This window comes from Salmo salar, chromosome ssa14 (assembly GCF_905237065.1).
Source record: "Salmo salar chromosome ssa14, Ssal_v3.1, whole genome shotgun sequence".
Taxonomy (NCBI): domain Eukaryota; kingdom Metazoa; phylum Chordata; class Actinopteri; order Salmoniformes; family Salmonidae; genus Salmo; species Salmo salar.
Window position 1 is genome coordinate 78304013 of NC_059455.1, and position 23768 is coordinate 78327780.

The 23768-nt window shown below is 40.8% G+C and overlaps 2 protein-coding genes across 11 annotated transcripts in view; both read right to left on the reverse strand.

Annotated features, from left to right (window-relative positions):
- The window catches only part of LOC106570353 (eyes absent homolog 3), a 33215-nt gene extending 30721 nt beyond the window's left edge, over positions 1-2494 (reverse strand). For 8 of the 9 annotated variants that reach the window (XM_045694832.1, XM_014142571.2, XM_014142570.2 and 5 more), the window contains exon 1: positions 2366-2490. The gene's annotated coding sequence lies outside the window, so the exon portion shown is untranslated. Of the gene's footprint in view, positions 1-2365 lie in introns of all 9 variants that reach the window. The other variant, XM_014142565.2, reaches the window with a different exon arrangement.
- A 1806-nt stretch (positions 2495-4300) lies between these two features.
- On the reverse strand, positions 4301-23130 carry LOC106570356 (serine/threonine-protein kinase Sgk1). 2 transcript variants are annotated; one of them, XM_045694833.1, is made up of 9 exons: positions 22838-23130; positions 10313-10388; positions 8980-9052; positions 8574-8759; positions 8153-8397; positions 7698-7917; positions 7241-7396; positions 6999-7088; positions 4301-6760 (listed from the first exon to the last, which is right to left on the reverse strand). In XM_045694833.1, exons 1-9 carry the CDS (start codon positions 22863-22865, stop codon positions 6599-6601), a joined length of 1236 nt encoding a protein of 411 aa, XP_045550789.1. In that variant the 5' UTR covers positions 22866-23130; the 3' UTR covers positions 4301-6598. The 2 variants fall into 2 exon arrangements, with proteins under 2 accessions (XP_045550789.1, XP_013998047.1); XM_014142572.2 differs by lacking the exon at positions 22838-23130 and adding an exon at positions 10932-11196.
- Between the last annotated feature and the right edge of the window lie 638 nt (positions 23131-23768).

A 23768-nucleotide genomic window follows, 5' to 3' on the forward strand; every position in this document is an offset into this window, starting at 1 on the left:
TTCAAGCATGGTGGTGGCTGCATCCTGTTATGGGTATGCTTGTCATTGGCAAGAACTAGGGAGTTTAAGACTTAAAAAAAATAAGCTGATTAGAGCTAAGCACAGGCAAAATCCTAGAGGAAAACCTGGTTCAGTCTGCTTTCCACCAGACACTGGGAGACAAATTCACCTTTCAGCAGGACAATAACCTAAAACACAAGGCGAAATCTACAATGGAGTTGCTTACCAAGACAACGTTGAATGTTCCTGAGTGGCTTAGTTAGAATTTTTAATTAAATAGTCTTGAAATCTATGGCAAGACTTTAAAAATATATATATCTGCCGTCTAGCGATAATCAACAACCAACTTGAGAGTTTGAAGAATTTGTTAAAGAATAATGTGCAAATATTGTACAATCCAAGAATGCAAAGCTCAGAAGTTTACCTAGAAAGACTTACAGCTGTAATCACTGCCAAACGTGATTCTAACATGTATTGATGCAGGGGTGTGAATATTTATGTAAATTAGATATTTCTGTGTTTCATTATCAATACATTTACAAACATTTCTAAAGACACATTGTGTGTAAATGGGCGAGAGAAAAAAATATTCAACCCATGTTGAATTCAGGCTGTAACAACACATTTTTGAATATGTCAAGGCTTATGAATACTTTCTGAAGGAACTGTCCGCGTTTTTTCTGAATAACGTAGCTCATTGAGCTCGATTTGATTCATATTAAAGATAGCATACAGGTCCCGTTTCCCAGACACACATTAGGCCTGAACCTAAAACGAGTCCTGGACAACAAAAAAAGCAAGCTCAGCATGCTTTTAGTTCAAGGCCAGGCTAAATCTGTGTCAAGGAAACCAGCCCATTGAGAACTGATGTACCTTTGGATTCTGTTCTTGCTTCTTTGTGACTCGTGGACTATTGGTAACAAATAACCTAATGTCTAGCTGGATTGCGATAACATCCTGCTATGGTTTCAATAAAATTATTTTAATTAAAAGCTACTCAATTATAAGCTTTGACCTTCATAGTAGTAGCTAGCTAACGCAGGTAAAAACCAATGACAAGCTGGCAGCATGCCATTATCTGTGGTGGTGGTAGCTATCTGATTTTAACAACGCTAGTATTGACACACTAACGTTACTACTAGGGTTGCTGGGAATTAGCTTGCAAAAAAAACAGTCCGCCGGAAAATTAAATTTCAACGTACTCTGTAGAGGGAATTTGAGAAAAAACATCTAAATGGAACAAACGTGAGTCTGTTGTAGACCCATGCAGTTTCTCTTCGCTTACCTCATGGACATGTCAAAATAAAAAAGTACCACACAAGTTCTTGCTTTTACGTGTGCAGGTATGGCGCACGTGTAGGATTTTGACATGAGGTTTAGTATATTAGAATCCCCATTAGCTAATGCACATGCAGCAGCTACTCTTCCCCAGATCCACATAAAACGTACAGATATTAAGATATAGCTAGGTAAACAGAGAGGAAGTGGGTCTACAATAGACCCACGTTTGGAATGTCCAGTTAATTCGTTTCTCAATCCCCCTGCATAAGGACCAACACTACGGACAACCGGCAGAGTAAATTTAAACGTAATTAACTTTGACTATTCCGTTTTTTTTACAAGATAATTATGACATCTGGTGGTAGCTGTTTTTAGTGTGTAAATACTAGCCTTGTAAAAGCAGCTATGGTGGTGGGTGTCTGAGGCTGACTTTAGACTCTCATTTCAATACATGTTGAATGATAAGCGTGCAGATAGTAAAATAGCTAGCCAATTTTGCCTCCTAGGCAAATCCAAGTTAAATCCTATACAAGTGAGTGGGGGGACTAATAAGTAATTAGCATGCCCAAAACAGGTGTGCTAATGTTAACTACTACACGCACAACACTGAATCCAACACTGGTTCCAAATTGTTATTCATCTTTATCCAGGAACTGTATACACGATTAAGTGTTGCTAGCGATGGCACGCTTACTAGAACATTCTACATGTGTAGAGTCAAGGACAGTTTGTGAAGGTGAAGTCCAGTTATTGCTAGCAAATAAGATATCTAGCTAATCCGCTAAGTTAGCCAAATTACTACGTTACTTAGCCAACGGACTTCTCATTTTAGCAAACTAAGAGGCATTGGAAAGCTATAGATATGGTTTTATATATTGCAATTAGCTGAGTACCGGGAACCTTGCTTACTAGAACGTGTTAGCTAGCGCATAGCAAACTGCATTGTTTTTAGCTAGCCAACTCTCGAGATGCTATGTTAGCTAACGGAGTATTACCGCAACGTGTTGGAACTTCCCTTCCAAAGTTTGAAATCGTTACCGCCGTAGACCATAGGTCTATATGAGTTAGTCAAACTTAACCTTACCATTGGTGTAATGTATTTTTGCTTTAGTCGAATGTCTTCGTACTGAATCCACACCGCTTTGTCTGTTGTTAGACCACTATTTAGCAGGAAGTTTTGATTATTCATGGTAAGCGGTGTGCACGGTCCTTGGAATCCGGGATCTTTGGGACGTCACTACCCACCATTGAAGCTGAAATGTTGGTTAAGGGATACTTTAGATATGTTTCCATCAAATTGACTGACTTGTCGCAGATAAAAGGCTGTGCATGATGATGATGTATGGCACATAAACATACCTTTTGCGGTTAAATTCCCATGTACCGAATAAAAAAGACAAGTTAAATGGGTTTCCATCGCATTTTCAACTCTAATGGTTTTCTCACTTTGTTGTTGCTTTATATAGCAAGTTTGCCCACTCTGGTATTGGCATGTGCGCTCTAGCCAACAGTGCGGCTAGAGCGCACATATAACCTACAAAATGAGATTATTATGGATAAAAGAGCGAGATTATATTGTTATTTGTCAAACTGCAGCCAAGCGTCAATGATCATGTCATCAGAATAAGACCCTTGATATTTATTGGAAAGGAGCGTCAAACTCATCAATCAATCATTCAGATGTATTTATAAAGCCCTCCTTACATCAGCTGATGTCACAAAGTGCTGTACAGAAACCCAGCCTAAAACCCCAAACAGCAAGCAATGCAGGTGTAGAAGCACCTGTATCATCATTTTACACTTTCACCACCCTGTGAACGTCATCATAATTGATTTAATCTGTAGCCTAATAAACTGCATGCTTTCCCAACGAGTCATAGTGGGAAGACCACACATCATCGCATGACTCTACATTTATTTTTGATATGATGGTTATTATATCAATATATATATATATATATATATATGCACATCATTTCCACCGAGAATTTCAGTTTCTTTCATACTGGACACCGATACATAAAAATGGTATCCATAACTTAATCTGACTCTGGGGGAAAAGGGCATCATTGCCAAAATCCCAAAATACCCCTATAGGGTTAGGAAAGGTTTGTGGTTAGGGTAGGGACGTCCTAAGGAACCCGGATTCCACTAACTACGCGTGTCGTGCAGCGGAATTCGTATCCCCCTTCCCCAATAATTGGTATTTTGACCAATCACATCAGATCGTTTCAAATCAGAAAATGTTCAGACCAATAGTGTGGAAAAAAATATAAAAGCCCCTCCCCTTTTGTCCTCAGAACAGCCTCATTTTGTCGGGGCATGGACTCTATAAGGTGTCGAAAGCGTTCCACAGGAATGCTGGCCCATGTTGGCTCCAGTGCTTTCCACAGTTGAGTAAAGTTGGCTGGATGTCCTTTGGGTGGTGGACCATTCTTAATACACATGGTAAATTATTGAGCATGAAAAACCCAGCAGCTTTGCAGTTCTTGGCACAAACCAGTGTGCCTGGCACCTACTACCATACCGTTAAAAGGCACATAAATAGTTTGTCTTGCCCATTCAACCTCTGAATGGCGCACATACACAATCCATGTCTCAATTGTCTCAAGGCTTAACAATCCTAACCTGTCTCCTCCCTTCATTTACACTGATTGAAGTGGATTTAACAAGTGATATCAATAAGGGATCATAGCTTTCACCTGGATTCACCTGGTCAGTCTGTCATGGAAAGAGCAGGTTTTCTTAATGTTTTGTACACTCAGTGCATAAAATTGAATGTAGCCTATATTTCCAGGAGACCAGCACCAATAATCAAAATGTACCAGGTGTGTGGTGATTTTTTTAAATTGATATCAAAATGTATGGGAACGTGTTCCTTGGAATAGAATGTAGTCAGCTAAAACTGACTACTTACTATTTTAGCATACTACTTACCAAGACTTACCATATATTTTCTTAAAACTCCTCAATTCAGTATCAAACTGGCCTCCAGAAAATCACTTGGTTCACACTTCCATTTGAATTTGGTCAATACATTTTATTTACCATTTTGAACTGATAGATTACAATTCAATATTTTAATTTTTCAATACTAGGAATTTGTCCTCTGGTCTTTATACATACAGTACATTATGTGTCATGACGTAAATAAATATATATGGAGAAATAAAATACAAAAACAAATAACATATGTAAAGCTTCCAAATATGTTAGAAAATCACCTATAACTGTATTGCGTTGTTTGTAATTTTCTACAAGGAAGCAGTACCACAGAATGGTCTGTAGATATTCACTGCAGAGTCAACACTTCTTTGCAGACCAACATTTCCAGACTTGGCAGGATCAAGGAAGTTTAAGTGACATATCAAATTAAGTGTCAGTCCTTTATCAATTTACACTATATAAAAAAACAACGTACGTGATTTTCATCATGAATAGATATTTGTTCTGTCAGCCATTACAAGGTTATCATATCTGTTAAGGCTAAATAAAATAAATCAGTTCATGCCCTTTTTTATTTTGACTACTGACATCGGGTAAACACTGATCTTCCATAATCTCAGTCATTTTAGAGGATGATTTTTTAAGGCATGATGACTAATGGAAAAATATATCTCTGGTCAATTAAAGGTGATTCTTGCCAAGCCTGCGATGTTATTGCGCTATTTAGGGCCATCAGTAAATGAACGGCGCTAGCGCTGTTTACAAAGAGTCATTTCAGTCTAAGCTCTCGTCATTGCAGCAGCACAGCTTTTCAGGTCGTGGTCTTCAGACCATGAGGATAACAGAGAAGAAATAGATACAAATGGATCAGGCCTACCTATCCTACTGTAACATGGCTGGAACAGACAGGCACACTTTACAAAACGAAATACATGTACAGTTCCTTTCTATATCAATCTAGCAGGAGTTCTGTACACAATGCAAATGGATATACATAACAATATAATGGATTCTCTTGAGTGTTTTGCCAGCAAAACAGCAATCACTTTCACTCGCAAGAATAACAATGATTGATATGTGTTATTACTGCAGAAGACCTATTATTGCTGGTAAAACTGTATACTCCATTTGCTGTATTTATGATAAAAAATATATTAATGAGTCTACAAACATTTATGTCAACACAATTTGTCAACACAGTCTCAGGGGGGTAAAAGTGCAGGTATTAGAAGAACAAAGGCAAGAACATTTTGTTCACATAGGGAGTATAAATAGTTAAACATTTAGAGCTTCCTAATATATTACTATGGTTTATGTTAAAGATTCAAGTGGAAAATGTGTTTTTAAAAGGAGTACTTTCTAATTTCTCAAACTGAAATACTGTAGTAAAATGAACGGTACCATTAAAATAGTAAACCAATGCATTATTTGGTAAGATTTGAATTAAATTACTATGCCATGACATGATATGCAGATTTCTTGTAAAATAACATATTCCGTGTCTGCTTTCTATGCAGTGGCATTCATTTGCTCTGTTATCAGTATGTGGACGATAATTATCCACCAGTAGAATTTGGTTCAGATGGTACCATAGTACCCTATTTGGTCCAAACAAAATTGTTTAAATTTCATTATCCATTCTGGTGTTTTCCTACTTGTTTGAGATTATTTTGTGGGTGAAAAGATTTGCAGCTGACCAAGAGAGAGTGGATGCTTAGGAAACGCAAATATTTTCTTTACCCTTGTTTCCTCAAGTGCAATCGACCATTCACATAACAAACCGATAAATGCATTGTGACTCGGACAGACATGTAAATCTTCAATATATGCAGAAAGATTAGGAAGGCATGGACCTCTCTACAGCTAGCGCCAGGGTCATAAGTCCAAACAGACTGGAAAGTCTGTGGGTTTGATGCAGCCGGCTCTTCTTGCCTAGCTCTGTGGGTACAGTACTGTTCTCGCTGCCTTGAAACTTCAGGCACTTCACTCTTATCTCCGACAGTGGTCGTAGTCCACATCGATTTGAGAGAAATGTCCTTTCTCCCTGTAGTACAAAACATAATCTCTGTTTCCCACCTTGGCACACTTTGGGTCCGTTTTGGGGTGGGTGAGTAGGTAGGGCCATTGGTGTTGAAGATTAGAGTCCCATGCAATCTACACCCCTCATGCAACAATCCAACAAGATCTGGAGTTTCTGGACCCCCTTTTCATGCCTCTTAGGCATGTCACTCAGGATTTCCATTAGCAGGCCATGCAAACCTCCTAAGCTGCTCTAACAGTGCGTGGTCATTGTCCCAGGCAGTGTCTGTCTGTTCCTATTCCCCCTCTCGACTGTGGAGGGGATGAGGATCGAGGTGGATAGAGGAGTCCTTCACATGAAGCTGTCAGCAGGTCCATAGGAGAAGCCTGGGAAGGCTCCAGCTGCCTCCTTGATGCTGCTAGTCACCAGCAGGCCGTCCGTGTTGCACAGAGATGAGGTCACAGGGAGGTGGGTGAACTCTGGGTCAAAGTGCCTGAGGTCCGTAGGCCCGCTCTGTGAAAGCCAACCAAAGCAGTATATTAGAGACGTGCTCTAAAACACAACCATCAAATTCACATTTCACACCCATACAGCCTCTAAATATATACATTGTTGTCCTTGGGATCCAGTTTGTGACCATTTCAGTAAAACAAAAATTCTACTTGAAGTGAACAAGAAAAGGTACATTTGTACTTCTCTCACATGTTAACCTGGAAGACTACATGTATACATTGTTGGTAGATGTACTTACCACTGAGGGAATGTAGGGTGGTGTGATGTTCCTTGCCATCAGGTCATCCCAGTTGATAGGTGAAAAGAAGGTGTGGAACTTCAGTTCCATCTAGAGGCAGATAAAAACACTACATCAATCCACTGGTACAGAACAATACTGACACCTTAGTAGTATTTTTTTCGTGTGTTATTCATATAATGTATTTGTTTGTTGAACATGGATTGCTCTGTCTGTCTATGTCTGTGTGTGTGGGTACTTACAAAATCGTCTTTCACTCCCAGCCTCTTAGTGCGGTCCTTTTGCAGGAGCCCCTCCAACAGTTCTCTGCCTGCGTTGGACACGTTGGGCTTCAGTACGAGAGGCTTGTTCAGGATATTGTTGTACATCTCAGCTGTGTTGCGGCTGTAGAAGGGGGGCTATGGAGAGAGACAGCAAAAATCAGTACATGCTACTTGGCCAAACTCCATACACACCACGCACCATGATTGTCAGTGTACTTGTGTGATTCATACTGACATTCCTTATATATAACTGACATGGTGACATACGGTGTCCCACCAGAGTCTATAGAGCTCTGGTCAAATGAAGTGCACTATATAGGGAATAGGGTGCCATTGGGGATGCATTGATAGTGGATATCATAACTATTGTAAATGCATTGTGAAAACTGAACCATGAAAGAGATGCTGAAAAGAGCAGTGATCAGTAATGCCTCACCAGTCCATAGAGCATCTCGTAAAGCACGGATCCCAGGCACCACCAATCCACGGTTCGGTCGTACGCCTGCTTCTGCAGCACCTCGGGGGCCAGGTACTCTGGGGTTCCACAGAAGGTGGTGGTGGTCCCAGTGGGCGCCAGGCCCTCTTTGCAAAGGCCAAAGTCTGTCAGGACGATGTGGCCCGCAGAGTCTAGCAGGATATTCTCAGGCTTCAGATCTCTGTGAAGAGAAGAGAAAGGGAGAGGGTTAGGAAAGTGCAACTCTCCCTATACTTAATGCATTTTTACGCAAAAGGTGGATAAACAGTGTTTACGTGCGTTTACCTTCCTCTAAACCACTGGCCCTTATTCACTGGACCAGACTACACATTTTTATGAGTGGTATTTTTTCTGTCATGTGCTATGACATATAGTCACCACCAGATGGTGGTGTATGATAGGATCTTAGTTCATACCTGTAAACAATATGCAGGGAGTGGAGGTATCCCAGAGCACTGGCGATCTCTGCAGCGTAGAACCTGGCTCTGGGTTCTAGGAACACCCTCTCTCTCTGAAGATGATAAAACAGCTCTCCTCCGTTCACGTAGTCAAGCACAAAGTACAGCTTGTCAGTAGTCTGGAAGGAATAGTGCAGCCCCACCAGGAAAGGATGTTTGATATTCTTCATCAGGACACTTCGCTCCGCCATTATATGCTTTTGCTAGATGAGGGAGTAAGAGAAAGATGAGCATACCACTCACAATGACATCAGTGCAATACTTAAATTAGAGCAACTGAGCGAGCAACTGAGTGGTTGTATGTGTTTGTGGCTATTGCAGCTTGCTTGGAGTATTGACTGTGTGTTTTTATGGTGAAGATCAGTAGAGTAAGACTCACTTCTTTCTTCTTCAAGATGATTTTCTTCTGTAGAACCTTGACGGCGTAATACTCGTTGCTCTCCCTGTGTCGAGCCAGCAGCACCTTCCCAAAGCTCCCTTTGCCAATGATTTTCAGGTAGTCGAAATCACATGGTTTGATCGCCAGCTCTTCAGCTAGTGAGCTTCTGGGGGAGGTCAGTAACATCTAAGAACAGAGGAGGAGAGAAGGAGCTAAGAATGACCATCTTGGCTCTGGATAAAATTATCTATTTTCCGTTCACACTGGTAAATCAAATGGCACCCTATTCCCTATATAGTGCACTACCATAGGGCTCTTTTAAAAACTGGTGCACTATATAAGGAATAGGGTTCCTTTTGGCTCAGTCTGTCCCAGTGGCCAAGGCATGTGTTATGCTGATGCTCACCGGATTTAAGAGCTCAGCATTGTCCAGCTTCTCATTCTGGTTCTCATCGATCTTGAGGAAGTCAACTTCAGAGCTGAGGAATGAACAGAGAATGTTAGAATGGAATCCTCCTTCACTTATGATACACTCATTGCCACTGTGATTTTATAGGGATGAGTGACCTCTCTAAGTTGACAGTGTATTTTATAGAGTGCTTAAATTATAACAGTAGTCTAATACTTAGATTGCCATCAAAGGCCAGTATTACGATTCATACTATTTTTCAAAGTTGGACATTGCAGTAAAATGGTGAGTTTTACAGTGATTTAATTGAGTAATTAGATAGAGAAGGTTCCATTTGTCATAACTGACCCAAATGAGATACAAACCGGCCAAGACTTTAAATAAGGGTCTCCTCTAACTCCTGAGAGACTATTCAGTTGTTGTTGACCTATACACCATGTAGCCTGCAGCACCATCTGAAAAGCAGTTCTAAGCCAGGGGATCAGACATGACTAGCACAAACAGCCCAGAATTTGACTGCTGTAACAACCTAGCACCTGAAGAGGGTATTTCATTTTTGTATATTTTATTGAACCTTTATTTAACTAGGCAAATCAGTTAAGAACAAATTGTTATTTACAATGGCAGCCTACTCCGGCCAAATCTGGATGACGCTGGGCCAATTGTGCGCCACCCTATCACGGCCGGATGTGATACAGCCTGGATTCAAACCAGGTACTATAGTGACACCTCTTGCACTGAGATGCAGTGCCTTAGACCGCTGTGCCACTCGGGAGCCCAAGGTGTTTGGGAATTTTCCACTGAGCTAGACCCCCACCTGGCCCCTTTTTAGGCTGTTGAGTACAAACCATATTGTGTGGTGCGCACTTAATTGAATTACCCGGTTATCCCAGTCAAGGGGACACAGGGGATTTGCAGAAAAGGTGCTTAAGAACTGGAGAGACCATGGCGGGAACACACTTGACATGACATAACTATTCTTGTGCTGGCTTTGCCTGCTTGGCCCCAGATTACTGCTTTGACTCAGAATGTGAATAGTGACGTGCAGATGATTGGATTGGAAACGTACAGTAGCTTACACTGACCTAGGTAGACCTATACAATTATAAATAAAAACATAGACCTAATCTAATGCCATGGGAAGCAGATGAAATGTCGCAGAGGCCTATTGTGTACGCACCTATCATATATCTCGACTATTTGATAAATATCTATACTTTCAGAAAAGGTAATTTGTCATAATATTATCATATTTCATTGGCAGTTGGTAGCTCATATATAGTATCTAAATATCTCATTTGGCCATACAAGTGCTCCATATAATACTTACTGTTGACACATATGTGGGTTTGACACCAGCCTCGATATGAAGTCGTTAAGTCCAATTTTCCTCTCCTTGATGAAAGCTGCAAATCAAAAATAAGCATTTATGTCAGCGGGCACCCAGAGAACACAACGTCACAGATTTAACAGCCCTTCATCAGACCTAAACTACACCATTGCAGAACTAGGGCCATGGATAGGCCTCTATCTACCTGGGATAACAGCTTACATTTCATCACAGTGCGGTGAACAGTCTAGAAATTATAGCCGTATGCCTATACTAAATCTGTTCAAAACTTTCATTTTAAAATGTTCCAGACGTTCAAAAATGATTTGGAATGGATTCCCGTTATAATGCATTATGTGCCAAATTTAGTCGTTATGCAACAAAATATTACTATTGCTTTGGCGAACCGCCGCGTCGCATAGTGAAAAATAACACTCAAAGCCTATATCACAAACATGGACATGGATAAAGAAGCCACACATCAATAGACTACAGTCCATCTACAAATCATAATCCAAAGAATATTGATGCATACTATTAAACAACACAATGTAGAAGCTAAATTCAAAATAAAATAATTGAATTTAGATTAACACAAATAACTGATTAATATGCCTACCAGTGAGCACTGACACAATTCCTCTCATTTTGCAATAAGACAAGTCACATGGAGCCTTGGTAACAGCCATGGTGAATAAAAATATGTATCCACTTGTAAAACAGCGCCAGTAGAAAGCTCCTTTATGGAGAAGACACGCTGTTTGCTCTAGTACCAATTTCTCCACTTCATGCGCACTAGCTACAGAGTCCTGCCTGCGAACACGATCAGTTCAAAATACCTAACCAGGGCGCTGGGCTGCAAGGCGTTATATACAGAGCACGTGATTTTAGGAGGAGCGGCATACTGACGGCACTTGGTTACTAAGCAACTGTCAGAGGCAGTGATGTCACGGGATTCCGCAGCTCAATCTTTTGCCTGCAGGAGGCGGGGAATGACAGGAGGCGCGCAGCAGTGTATAGGCGGAGCACGCTAGATTGAAAATCGCTCCTCCAACCCCCTTTTCTACCAATGGAAAGATACGGATGGCTGTAATCTCGCTAGAACCGAAAGCAATAAAGGCAGTCTGGATAATTTCCAATGAAAAATTGAATAACAGGTGCATTGATCCTACACAGATTTCTGTCACCAGCCTCAAAAATACACTGAACAAAAATATAAATACACAGAACAAAAATATAAACACACAGAACAAAAATATAAACACACCATGTTTCATGAACTGAAATAAATGATCCCATAAATGTTCCACACACACAAAAAGTTTATTTCTCAAAATATGTTGAGCACAAATTTGTTTACATCCCTGTTAGCGAGCATTTCTCCTTTGCCAAGATAATCCATCCACCTGACAGGTGTGGTGTATCAAGAAGCTGAATAAACGGCATGATCATTACACAGGTGCACCTTGTGCTGGGGACAATAAAAGGCCACTCTAAAATGTGCAGTTTTGTCACACAACACAATGTGCAATTGGCCAGTGGTGGAAAAAGTACTCAATTGTCATACTTGAGTAAAAGTAAAGATACCTTAATAGAAAATGACTCAAGTAAAAGTGAAAGTCGCCCAGTAAAATATTACTTGAGTAAAAGTCTCTAGAAGTATTTGATTTTAAATATACTTAAGTATCAAAAGTAAATGGAATTGCTCAAATATGCCATTGCAAATTCATTATATGAAGCAAACCAGACAGCACAATTGTATTTGTTTGATTTTTATTGAAGGATAGCCAGGGGCACACTCCAACACATCATTTACAAACAAAGCATTTGTGTTTAGTGAGTCTGCCAGATACGAGGCAGTAGGGATGACCAGGGAGGTTCTCTTGATAAGCGTGCAAATTGGCGCATTTTCTGTCCTGCTAAGCATTCAAAATGTAACGAGTACTTTTGGGTGTCAGAGAAAATGTATGGTGTAAAAAGTACATTATTTTCTTTAGGAATGTAGTAAAGTAAAAGTTGGCAAAAATATAAATAGTAAAGTACAGATTCCCCCAAAAATGACTTAAGTAAAAATACTTTAAAGTACTACTTAAGTACTTTACACCACTGAAATTGGTAGGCTGACTGCAGGAATGTCCACCAGAGCTATTGCCAAATAATTGAATGTTAATTTTCTACCATAAGCCGCCTCCAACGTAGTTTTCGAGTATTTGGCAGTACGTCCAACCGGCCTCACAACCGCAGACCATGTGTATGGCGTCGTGTGGGCGAGCGGTTTGCTGATGTCAACGTTGTGAAACGAGTGCCCCATTGTGGCGGTGGTGTTATGGTATGGGCTGGTATAAACTATGGACAACAAACACAATTGCATTTTATTGATGGCAATTTGAATGCACAAAAATACCGTGACGAGATCCTGAGGCCCATTTTTGGTGAAAGGCATTTCAAGATTAAACTTTTTAAACTTCTGTAGCCAATTCCCTGTTTGCATCATCAGCAAATATCCAATATGTTCTTATGAAAGGATGGAAGCAAGTCAATGCAAGGAACATTCAAATGCAGGTGAAAATATGCCAACAAAAAAGTGATTTTCTTTTATATTCTGCAAGACATTATATTCTACAATACACCATCAAATCCTAACCCTGGTGTTTACAAAATGGCTTCTCTCCATTTCCCTGACATAAGGCCCAGTTATGGACCTATGCATACAGTGACAGTGCAGATCAAAACATTAAAACAAACCGCAGGATCAAAACAGAGAACTGTCAGGGGTAACTCCTAGGCTATGTCCCAAATGACACCCTATTCCCCACAGAGGAGACTACTTTTGAGCAGGGCCCATAGAGCTCTCGTCAAATGTAGTGAACTATGTAAGGAATAGGGTGCCATTTGGGATGTTTTGCTTGCTCAATGGCATGTGATAGTCATGCATACTTCGAAGGATGTCCCATCTCGGGACTGAATTTGACCGATAGTTCCTACTATATAAGAGGAAGCATGTTGCCAAGCTAAGTACATGAAGAAGCAAAATGGTGTGAAGACAACAGCTAATTGTGTCATGTCAGGTTATGGTAGTATACATTCCCAGCAAAGATCTATTTACACACTGTCAGGATCAGATGGCACGACATTGACACCTGGGTTGTGTCCAAAATGGGGCCCTATTACCTACATTATATTGTGCACAACTGGTCAAAAGTAGTGCACTACAGGGAATAGGGTGCCATTAATGTAATTGTAAAAAATACATACATAAGGGCGCTCCAGCTGGTGAAGACTCCACATGTAATTTAAGAAAATCATCATGGATAACACCAAGCTCAAAAGCCTATTTCCATTGTAGTCCTTTTTGACAGACAATTGTTGTTTGTTTCATAAAATGAGCTAATTAGTACAGTTCCATTTCCTAATAAACAACGACGAACAGGTATATCTCCCTTGTCTCACATACCCCTAATATATAAATCAATTCCTAACATATAAAACAATCAATCCCTAATATATATATATACACAAGACAATCACAATAGGCACCAAAAGGCAGACCATATGTTATCCCGGGCATTTTCTTCTCACCCTTGTAATAGTCTTATGACTCACTTCTGAGACATTCCACTATTTAGCCGTTTTTTCAGTGAGAACTTTAAACTGCCTATGGAGGTTATACTTTTCAAATGCTGTTTCATTTTGGACATAACCCTTGTTAGGAGCTTAGGTAGAGGCTATTTCCTGACCTCATCAAGCCCTTATTCACACACATAACCTCATCTCTGTCATGCTAGTGTGATATCAACACTTTAAAGGGAACATTTGTAACCACAAACGATTGAAAACAGCTAGGGAAATTCAAGTTCCCACGCACAGTTGAATCTATTTCAGTTTGCTTGACTTTAAAACAATTTAACACAAGTTATTTTGTGCACAAATGCCGGCTCTGCAGAACTGGTTGTGTGTTTGTACTGCAGTAAAGACACCTCGCTTTTGTCATGTGCACGTGTTGTATTTTTCATTTTTTGTTGTTGTAATATATACTGAACAAAAATATAAATACAACATGCAACAATTTCATTGATTTTACTGAGTTATGGTTCATATGAGGAAATCAGTCAATTGAAATAAATTCATTAGGGCCTAATCTAGACAGGTAGCTGGGTGGTTAGAGCTTTGGGCCTGTAACTGAAAGGTTCCTGGATTGAATCTCTGAGCTGACAAGATAAAAATATGTTGTTCTGCCCGTGAACAAGGCAGTTAACCCACTGTTCCCCAGTAGGTTGTCATTGTAAATAAGTATTTGTTGTTAACTGACTTGCCTAGTTAAATAAAGGTTAAATATAAAATTAATCTATGGATTTCACATGACTGGGAATACATATATGAATCTGTTGATCACAGATACCATAAAAAAAATATCCTCAGGATCTCGTCACAGTATTTTTGTGCATTCAAATTGCCATCAATAAAATGCAGTTGTGTTTGTTCTCCATAGCTTATACCAGCCCATACCATAACACCACTGCCACAATGGGGCACTCATTTCACAACGTTGACATCAGCAAACCGCTCGCCCACACAAACGCCATACACATGATCTGTGGTTGTGAGGCCGGTTGGACGTACATTGGAGGTGGCTTATGGTAGAGAAATGAACATTCAATTCTCTGGAAATAGCGCTGGTGGACATTCCTGTAGTGAATATGTCAATTGCAGTACGCCAGTATGCCAATTGAGATATCTGTGGCATTGTGTTGTGACAACTGCACATTTTAGTGGCCTTTTATTGTCCCCCGCACAAGATGCACCTGTGTAATAATCATGCTGTTTAATAAGCTTCTTGATATGCCACACCTGTCAGGTGGATGGATTATCTTGGCAAAGGAGAATTGCTCACTAACAGGGATGTAAACAAAGTTGTGCATAGAATTTGAGAGAAATAAGATTTTTGTGCGTATAGAAAGTGGGACCAACACTTTACATGTTGCATTTTATATATACAGTACCAGTCAAAGGTTTGGGCACACCTGGTATACAGAAGATAAAAGACTAAGTCCATATTATGGCAAGAACAGCTCAAATAAGCAAAGAGAAATGAAAGTCCATCATTACTTTAACCTGTTATGGCTAGGGGGCAGTATTTTCACGGCCGGATAAAAAACGTACCCGATTTAATCTGATTATTACTCCTGCCCAGAAACTAGAATATGCATATAATTATTAGCTTTGGATATATTAGCTTTGGTTATATCCTGCTTGTTTGGCCCTGTCTGGGGGTATCATCGGATGGGGCCACAGTGTCTTCTGATCCCTCCTGTCTCAGCCTCCAGTATTTATGCTGCAGTAGTTTATGTGTCGGGGGGCTAGGGTCAGTCTGTTTCATCTGGAGTATTTCTCTTGTCTTATCCGGTGTCCTGTGTGAATTTAAATATGCTCTCTCTAATTCTCTCTTTCTCTCTTTCTGTCTTTCTCTCGGAGGACCTGAGCCCTAGGACCATGCCTCAGGACTACCTGGCATGATGACTCCTTGCTGTCCCCAGTCCACCTGGCCGTGCTGCTGCTCCAGTTTCAACTGTTCTGCCTGTGGCTATGGAACCCTGACCTGTTCACCGGACGTGCTTGTTGCACCCTCGACAACTACTATGATTATTATTATCTGACCATGCTGGTCATTTATGAACATTTTAACATCTTGACCATGTTCTGTTAAAATATCCACCCTGCACAGCCAGAAGAGGACTGGCCACCCCTCATGGCCTGGTTCCTCTCTAGGTTTCTTCCTAGGTTTTTGGCCTTTCTAGGGAGTTTTTCCTAGGGAGTTTTTCCTAGCCACCGTGCTTCTTTCACATGCATTGCTTGCTGTTTGGGGTTTTAGGCTGGGTTTCTGTACAGCACTTTGAGATATCAGCTGATGTACGAAGGGCTATATAAATACATTTGATTTCATTTGATTTGGATAGAAAACACTCCAAAGTTTCTAAAACTGTTTGAATGGTGTCTGTGAGTATAACAGAACTCATTTGGCAGGCCAAAACCTGAGAAGATTCCATGCAGGAAGTGCCCTGTCTGACAATTTCTTGCCCTTCTTGATTATCTCTATCCAATACAGGGGATCTCTGCTGTCACGTGACACTTCCTACGGCTCCCATGGGCTCTCAGAAGGCGGCAAAAAGCTGAATCGTGGCTTTGCAGGCTCTGGCTGAAAAACATTAGCGCGTTTGGATAGTGGCTGGTCACAGTACTGTGAGACTCAGGCTCGTGCACGAGTTGACTCCATGTTTTATCTTTGAACGAAAACCACCACTCCCGGTCGGAATATTATCGCTTTTTTATGAGAAAAATTGCATAAAAATTGATTTTAAACAGCGGTTGACATGCTTCGAAGTACGGTAATGGAATATTTAGAAATGTTTTGTCACGAAATGCGTCGTGCGCGTGACCCTTCGTCACCCTTGGATAGTGTCTTGAACGCACGAACAAAATGCCGCTATTTGGATATAACAATGGATTATTTTGAACCAAACCAACATTTGTTATTGAAGTAGCAGTCCTGGGAGTGCATTCTGACGAAGAACACCAAAGGTAATCAAACTTTTCTAATAGTAAATCGGAGTTTGGTGAAGGCTAAACTTGCTGGGTGTCTAAATAGCTAGCCCTGTGATGCCGGGCTATGTACTCAGAATATTGCAAAATGTGCTTTCACCGAAAAGCTATTTTAAAATCGGACACCTCGATTGCACAAAGGATTTCTGTATCTATAATTCTTAAAATAATTGTTATGTTTTTTGTGAACGTTTATCATGAGTAATTTAGTAAATTCACCGGAAGTGTTCGGTGGGAATGCTAGTTCTGAACGTCACATGCTAATGTAAAAAGCTGGTTTTTGATATAAATATGAACTTGATTGAACAAAACATGCATGTATTGTATAACATAATGTCCTAGGGTTGTCATCTGATGAAGATCATCAAAGGTTAGTGCTGCATTTAGCTGTGGTTTTGTTTTTTGTGACATTATATGCTAGCTTGAAAAATGTGTGTCTGATTATTTCTGGCTGGGTACTCTGCTGACATAATCTAATGTTTTGCTTTCGCTGTAAAGCCTTTTTGAAATCGGACAGTGTGGTTAGATAAAGGAGAGTCTTGTCTTTAAAATGCTGTAAAATAGTCATATGTTTGAAAAATTGAAGTTTTTGTATTTTTGAGGAATTTGTAATTCGCGCCACGCCTATCATTGGATATTGGAGCAGGTGTTCCGCTAGCGGAACGTCTAGATGTAAGTTAAGACACAAAGGTTAGTCAATCCGGAAAATTTCAAGAACTTTGAAAGTCGCAAAAACCATCAAGCGCTATGATGAAACTGTCTCTCATGAGGAACGCCACAGGAAAGGAAGACCCAGAGTTACCTCTGCTGCAGAGGATACATTTATTCGAGTTACCAGCCTCAGAATTTGGCAATTAACTGCACCTCAGATTGCACCTCACCGAGTTCAAGTAACAGACACATCTCAACATCAACTGTTCAGAGAAGACTGCGTAAATCAGGCCTTCATGGTCAAATTGCTGCAAAGAAACCACTACTAAAGGACACCAATAATAAGAAGAGACTTGCTTGGGCCAAGAAACACGAACAATGGACATTAGACCGGTGGAAATCTGTCCTTTGGTTTGATGAGTTCAAATTTAAGATTTATGGTTCCAACTGCTGTATCTTTGTGAGACGCAGTGTAGGTGAACGGATGATCTCCGCATGTGTGGTTCCCACTGTAAAGCATGGAGGAGGAGGTGTGATAGTGACACTGTCAGTGATTTTATTTAGAATTCAAGGCACACTTAACCAGCATGGCTACCACAGCATTCTGCAGCAACATGCCATCCCATCTGGTTTGCACTTAGTGGGATCATTTGTCATTTGTTTATCAACAGGACAATGACCCAACACACCTCCAGGCTGTGTAAGGGCTATTTGACCAAGAAAGAGAGTGATGGAGTGCTGCATCAGATGACCTGGCCTCCACAATCACCCGACCTCAACCCAATTGAGATGGTTTGGGATGAGTTGGACCGCAGAGTGAAGGAACAGCAGCCAACAAGTGCTCAGCATGAGTGGGAACTCTTGAAGACTGTTGTAAAAGCATTCCAGAAGCTGGTTGAGAGAATGCCAAGAGTGTGCAAAGCTGTCATCAAGGCAAAGGGTGGCTACTTTGAAGAATCTCTCAATTATAAAATATACTGTATTTAGATTTTTGTAACATTTTTTTGGTTCCTACATGATTCAATATTTGTTATTTCATAGTTTTGATGTCTTCACTATTATTCTACAATGTAGAAAATAGTAAAAAATAAAGAACCTGGAATGAGTAGGTGTGTCCAAACCTTTGACTTGTACTGTATGTATACAACATATATATTTATTATTTGAAATATATTTTCCTTTATTATTTTCCCTAACCCTACCACCCCTCCCCTAATTAGAGTAAACTAATGGACAAAAACACCTAGACTTCTACTTCCAGTTTACATATACATTTTACGGACACAGTATATTTTGGATTTCTAATTGCCATATATTTTTCCACTGTGTTGTGTCACAAAAGTTCTGATGTCCATGTATTTTCCAAAATCAAATAATGCTTAGACCCTGCCCATCTGTCATCTACTATAATGCCAGCACGAGGTTTCCTAGTGTGTATGCACATCATTACAATGACCAAAAGAGAGTATCTGGATTACAATGTGTAGATGGGGGAACTCCCTTCCATCCAGGTTTGGCTGCAATCCGATCCTGTTCCTTCTCCTTCTGACAAATTAGTCATTCAAAGCCTGCGTCTTGTGTTCAGTCTGCTTTTGGAGATGCTTTAAGGCAACGTGTGGTGAATCAGAGGTGCTGAATCTACAGTTTAAAAGCTTTGCATGTTTAACAGTCGAAAATGACCTTTCTCTATTTCATTAAACAACACTTCAGTGCCAGCATTGCCACATAACTGCTTTAACGCTTATATTTAGCATCCTCCCAATCCTAAAAAAAAGCCCCTTAATTTGCCACCATCTCTTTGTCTGATTCATGCCAAGCAGACAGGTGGTAGTATAGGCAACATTTCCACTGGTGAATACTACCCATGATGAGTCACTACTCACCAAGGACCCCTGTCCTCGCCAGCAGCGGCTGATAAATGCCTCTGTTAGTACTATCTGTAATAAAACCCAGTCCCCAGCCTGACTGTCTTCTTTTACGTCACTACTTCGTGTTGTCTTGGCTACCTCTCTATGTTCTGCTCCTACGGATGTTTGAGTTTAGTATTTACATCCGAGGCAGTGTGTTGCTGGTTCAGGTCCCAATGGATGCATCCCAAATGGCACCCTATTCCCTTTGTAGTGCACTACTTTTGACCAGGGCCCCCAGTGCACAAAGGGAGTAGGGTTCCATTTGCATCTGTTTTGGATGGATCTGGTGGGAAGGCAGGGCCTGCTGTGCAGTGATGACTCACACAATCAGCTAGACCCCCACCTGGCTGGTTAACCTGCTGCTATTGCTGGGCTGAAGGAACCACCAGGGGAGGGGGCGCACATCCAGGCCTCCCCCGCACAGCTCACTCTAGGTGGGTCGTGGCTCCGGGGAGGAGTGGGTAGTGGGTGGGGGAGCCAGCCTCTCCCTCTCACTCTGACTGTCTAAGAGAGGGAGGTAGTGTCCAGGACTGTATCCCAAATTGCACTCTATTCTTTACGTAGTGCACTACCCTATATAGGGAGTAGGGTTCCATTTGGGATGCAGCCCAGGGCTTTGACGTCCTGCCTCCACAGTTATGCAGCCAGCAGCTCCATTGATTTCCCCCCCTCCACCTGGTGTGAGTCACCCGGTTGAGTAATGAACCTCCAGTGTAATTCCCTAGAATTTCTCACCTGCTACATCCCATCTCTCTCCACGTCTGTCATTTTTGCCTTTTCTACTGCTTCTCGATTGCCCTTTTTCTCAATTTCCTCGAGAGAATCATCCCACCCCTCCCTTTTCCCTTCTATTGCTCTGTCTCTGTACCTATCTACGTCTGTGCTGTCCATTCTGTCTATGCTCAGGGCACTTTGGCATTACTCAACGTCGACCCACAGAGACTAGAGTACTGGAGGTGTTGGGGTCCTTGAACAATGAACACTGCAGTGCAGCTTCAGGTCCGAGTCAGTAGGAGGGTTAACTCATCATCCCAGCACAATCTGTACGGCAGCATTACACACAACTCCATTTCCTTCTACAATTCCCAGAAACAGAGATGACTGATATTCAAATCACAGTCAGCTGGGATACGGATATGTGCCTTTGAGTCCCAATGACTCAACATCAACTCAATGGCTAAGAGCCACGGAAGCTCACTTTAGGTGAGAGTTTATGTAACGATTCTGGCGCTATCACCAAGTACTCTACTAGCAACATCCTTCAAGCTTCTACATTGATGTCTAAGCCAACTGTTACTTAACTTTTACTTAAACTTAACCTACTGTACCAGGCCTACCACAACTGCACCTTCTAATATTCCTCCTGCTAGTATAATTACTAGTACTTTTCACTAGCTACTGCTACTACTATTCGTTCTAAATTAATATTTAATTTGACCAATGCCAATAGCCATTGTATTATGGGCAAAGCCAAATTCCCCCCTGAGTCTGTTCTCTTAGGCTGTTCCAAATGGCACCCTATTTCATACATAGTGCACTACTTTTGACCAGAGCCCCATGGGCCCTGGTCAAAAGGAGTGCACTAAAAAGGGAAATAGATACAACCCCGCTGGTGCAGCCAGAGCCAGGTGACTACTCTACAATAGGCCTGTCACGCTCTACTGACTTCCACAGCATTACCTAGCTCAATACAGTTCAGTGGATGGTACAGGGGAGCGGCTAGGGATTATACCACAGAACAACCACTCACATTTATTCAAAATGACAACACAACTCATGTTTACAAGCATCAATAAATGAATCAATGGGGAGTGTTGTGACAAGTTCTCTCTTCAAGATGCTGCTTCCCCCTTCCTTTGTTGGGTCGTTCCACCAATTTTGGTGACTTTTGAGAAATGTAACTTGGTCAAAAAACCTTGTGATTTCACCTAATTTAAAAATGTTGGCATAAAGAGCACATGTTCAACTTAATAAAAAAATATGTTTTCCCATCGTAAGATGTAAAATAAAAACAATACTATATTAAGTGCCAAAGAAAGTAACAGGGTTGACTGTAACAGTAGCAGCCATAAATCCCCTCATGACAGGGGGAATGGAATCTCGTTTTGTGCAACAGGGAGGTGCAATTGAATGCAGGCTTCACAAAAAATAATCAAATTCCTAAAGCATTTCTAACCTGTATATCTATGGGTAACAGCGTTGGCGTATTATACTCGACCCGAAAAGTATTCCAAAAAACACCAGAAAATGGCCAAAAAGAGTAGAACCAGCTAATCTGCTTTACAAAATGATTTGACTATTAGATGTTCATTGTTTCTTTTGAATTAAAAAAAAAAAAAAAAATAGTTTTACCATATTATAACGAGAGTTCAGTTCACATAACAGTGTTGACCTTACAATGAGGGACAGACTAATCACATGAAATAAATAATAATCTTCAGAAATTACTTTGTCAAGAAAAACGAAATAACTTGGGCTTTACAATGATGTTGAAACTTGGAGACATTTTGGGGTTAAAGGAATTGAAATATTCCTAGAAGTGACACAGGGTTGACGCATGGACATGTCAAAATGCTGAATCTTCGCACTTTAGCAAGCCTTCATAAAAATCTGATTTACTGAATAATCCATGCGGTCTATATTAAAAGGCACGTCATTTAATATAACAGTCTTTTAAAATGCAATATTGGTGGACAATTTCTACTTAAAATATCAAAGAGATGCAAAAGGCACTCTTTTTGTGGAACGACCCTGTTTCTCGCTCACTAATCCATACATGGGATGGATCATGATTAAAGATGTGTAAATGTGAATGAAGCAATGAATGACTGGGTAGCTGGCTGGAATGCACTTACATTCAAAGAACAGAGTGTGTTTAAACAAAGTGTTCTGTCTGTCTGATATTTCCTGTCACATTCTTTTCCCTCGTACATAATCTCAGCTTGTTTAGTGATTATTGGCTGCTCCCTACCATCCAGGTGAGTGATGATTATAAGTGATTTTACAGAGTAAAATGGATTATGTCACCTGTGATGGGACAGATAGAGGTGTGATTGATAGATAGATGGAGCAGGAGGTGATATGAAATCCTGCCTCTCTCCCTGACTAAATTATTTAGAGAGACACCATAAGAAGTAAGTCACGTAAAAAAAAAGGGAAGGAAAGAGAATCTGAAAGAGATGATGGAACAGACTGAAAGAGAGAAACAAACAGTTGAATGAAGACAATAAGCATGAAAAGTTATATTTAACCAAATTTAAACTCCACTTGTTCTAGACCTACAACAATGGCCTCAAACATGTCACCCCTGGGATAGGCGTTGCCAGATAAAGCTTATTATCACACAATAAATGAAAAAGGTTCCTACCTATGAAAGATTTCTTGCCAGTCTTCATGTCCTCTTCTATTTAGGTGCAGTGTTTTTTGTGTATTTGTGTCTGTCTCTCTGTGTGTGTGTGTCTGAAGCAGTAATATTCCAGTGTATGTCTCTGTGTGCGTATGAATGATGTAATCTTGTCTCCAGCTCCTCTCCCTCAGTAATATCCCCCTCTCTATGTCTCTGCAGCACCGTTTGAAAGAATTCGACTCTGCAATTCACAAGACCAGCAAATCCTTTCCTTCATCGCACTTCCCTATCTTTCTCTCTCTCTCTCTCTCTCTCTCTCTCTCTCTCTGTGTCTCCCTCTCTCCCAGGCAGTATTGGCTGAACTGATGAAACCAAAGAGGCGAAACCAGAGAAGTGTGACGCACCTGTCCCCCTCTCAACCCCCCTTCACCTGTTCCTTTATCTACCAGAGAGCCACAAACAAAACAATAGCAGGTGTCAGGATACGGTTCCCGTGAGTATGGGAGTCCTGCCTGAGGGAACCTAGTCTGCATCCTAAATGCACCCTATTCCCATCACAGTGCACTACTTTTTTTTTTACCAGGGCCCAGGTCAAAAGTAGTGCACTATATAGGAAATAGGGGGCCATTTGGGACTCAGGCCTGGTCTCTATGACACTAGAGCGCACCTGAGTCACCTGAGCAGTACAACACCAGGATTTTAAGTCCACCTTTAATTGGGGGATATTACTCTAATGATGGTGATGATGATGGTGTCTCCATCCCCCTATAGTATAGTATAGTCTTTCTATTTAAAGTTTCTGAAGTAATCCAGGAAGTAAAGTGATCTATTTAAGAACACTGTTACAGTTCTGATATATTTTACTGCCTGAGGTCGTACGTGAATAGATATAGTAGGACAATGAATGTTGGTCAGGAAACGAGGTCTGCTTCCCAAATGGCAGCCTATTCCC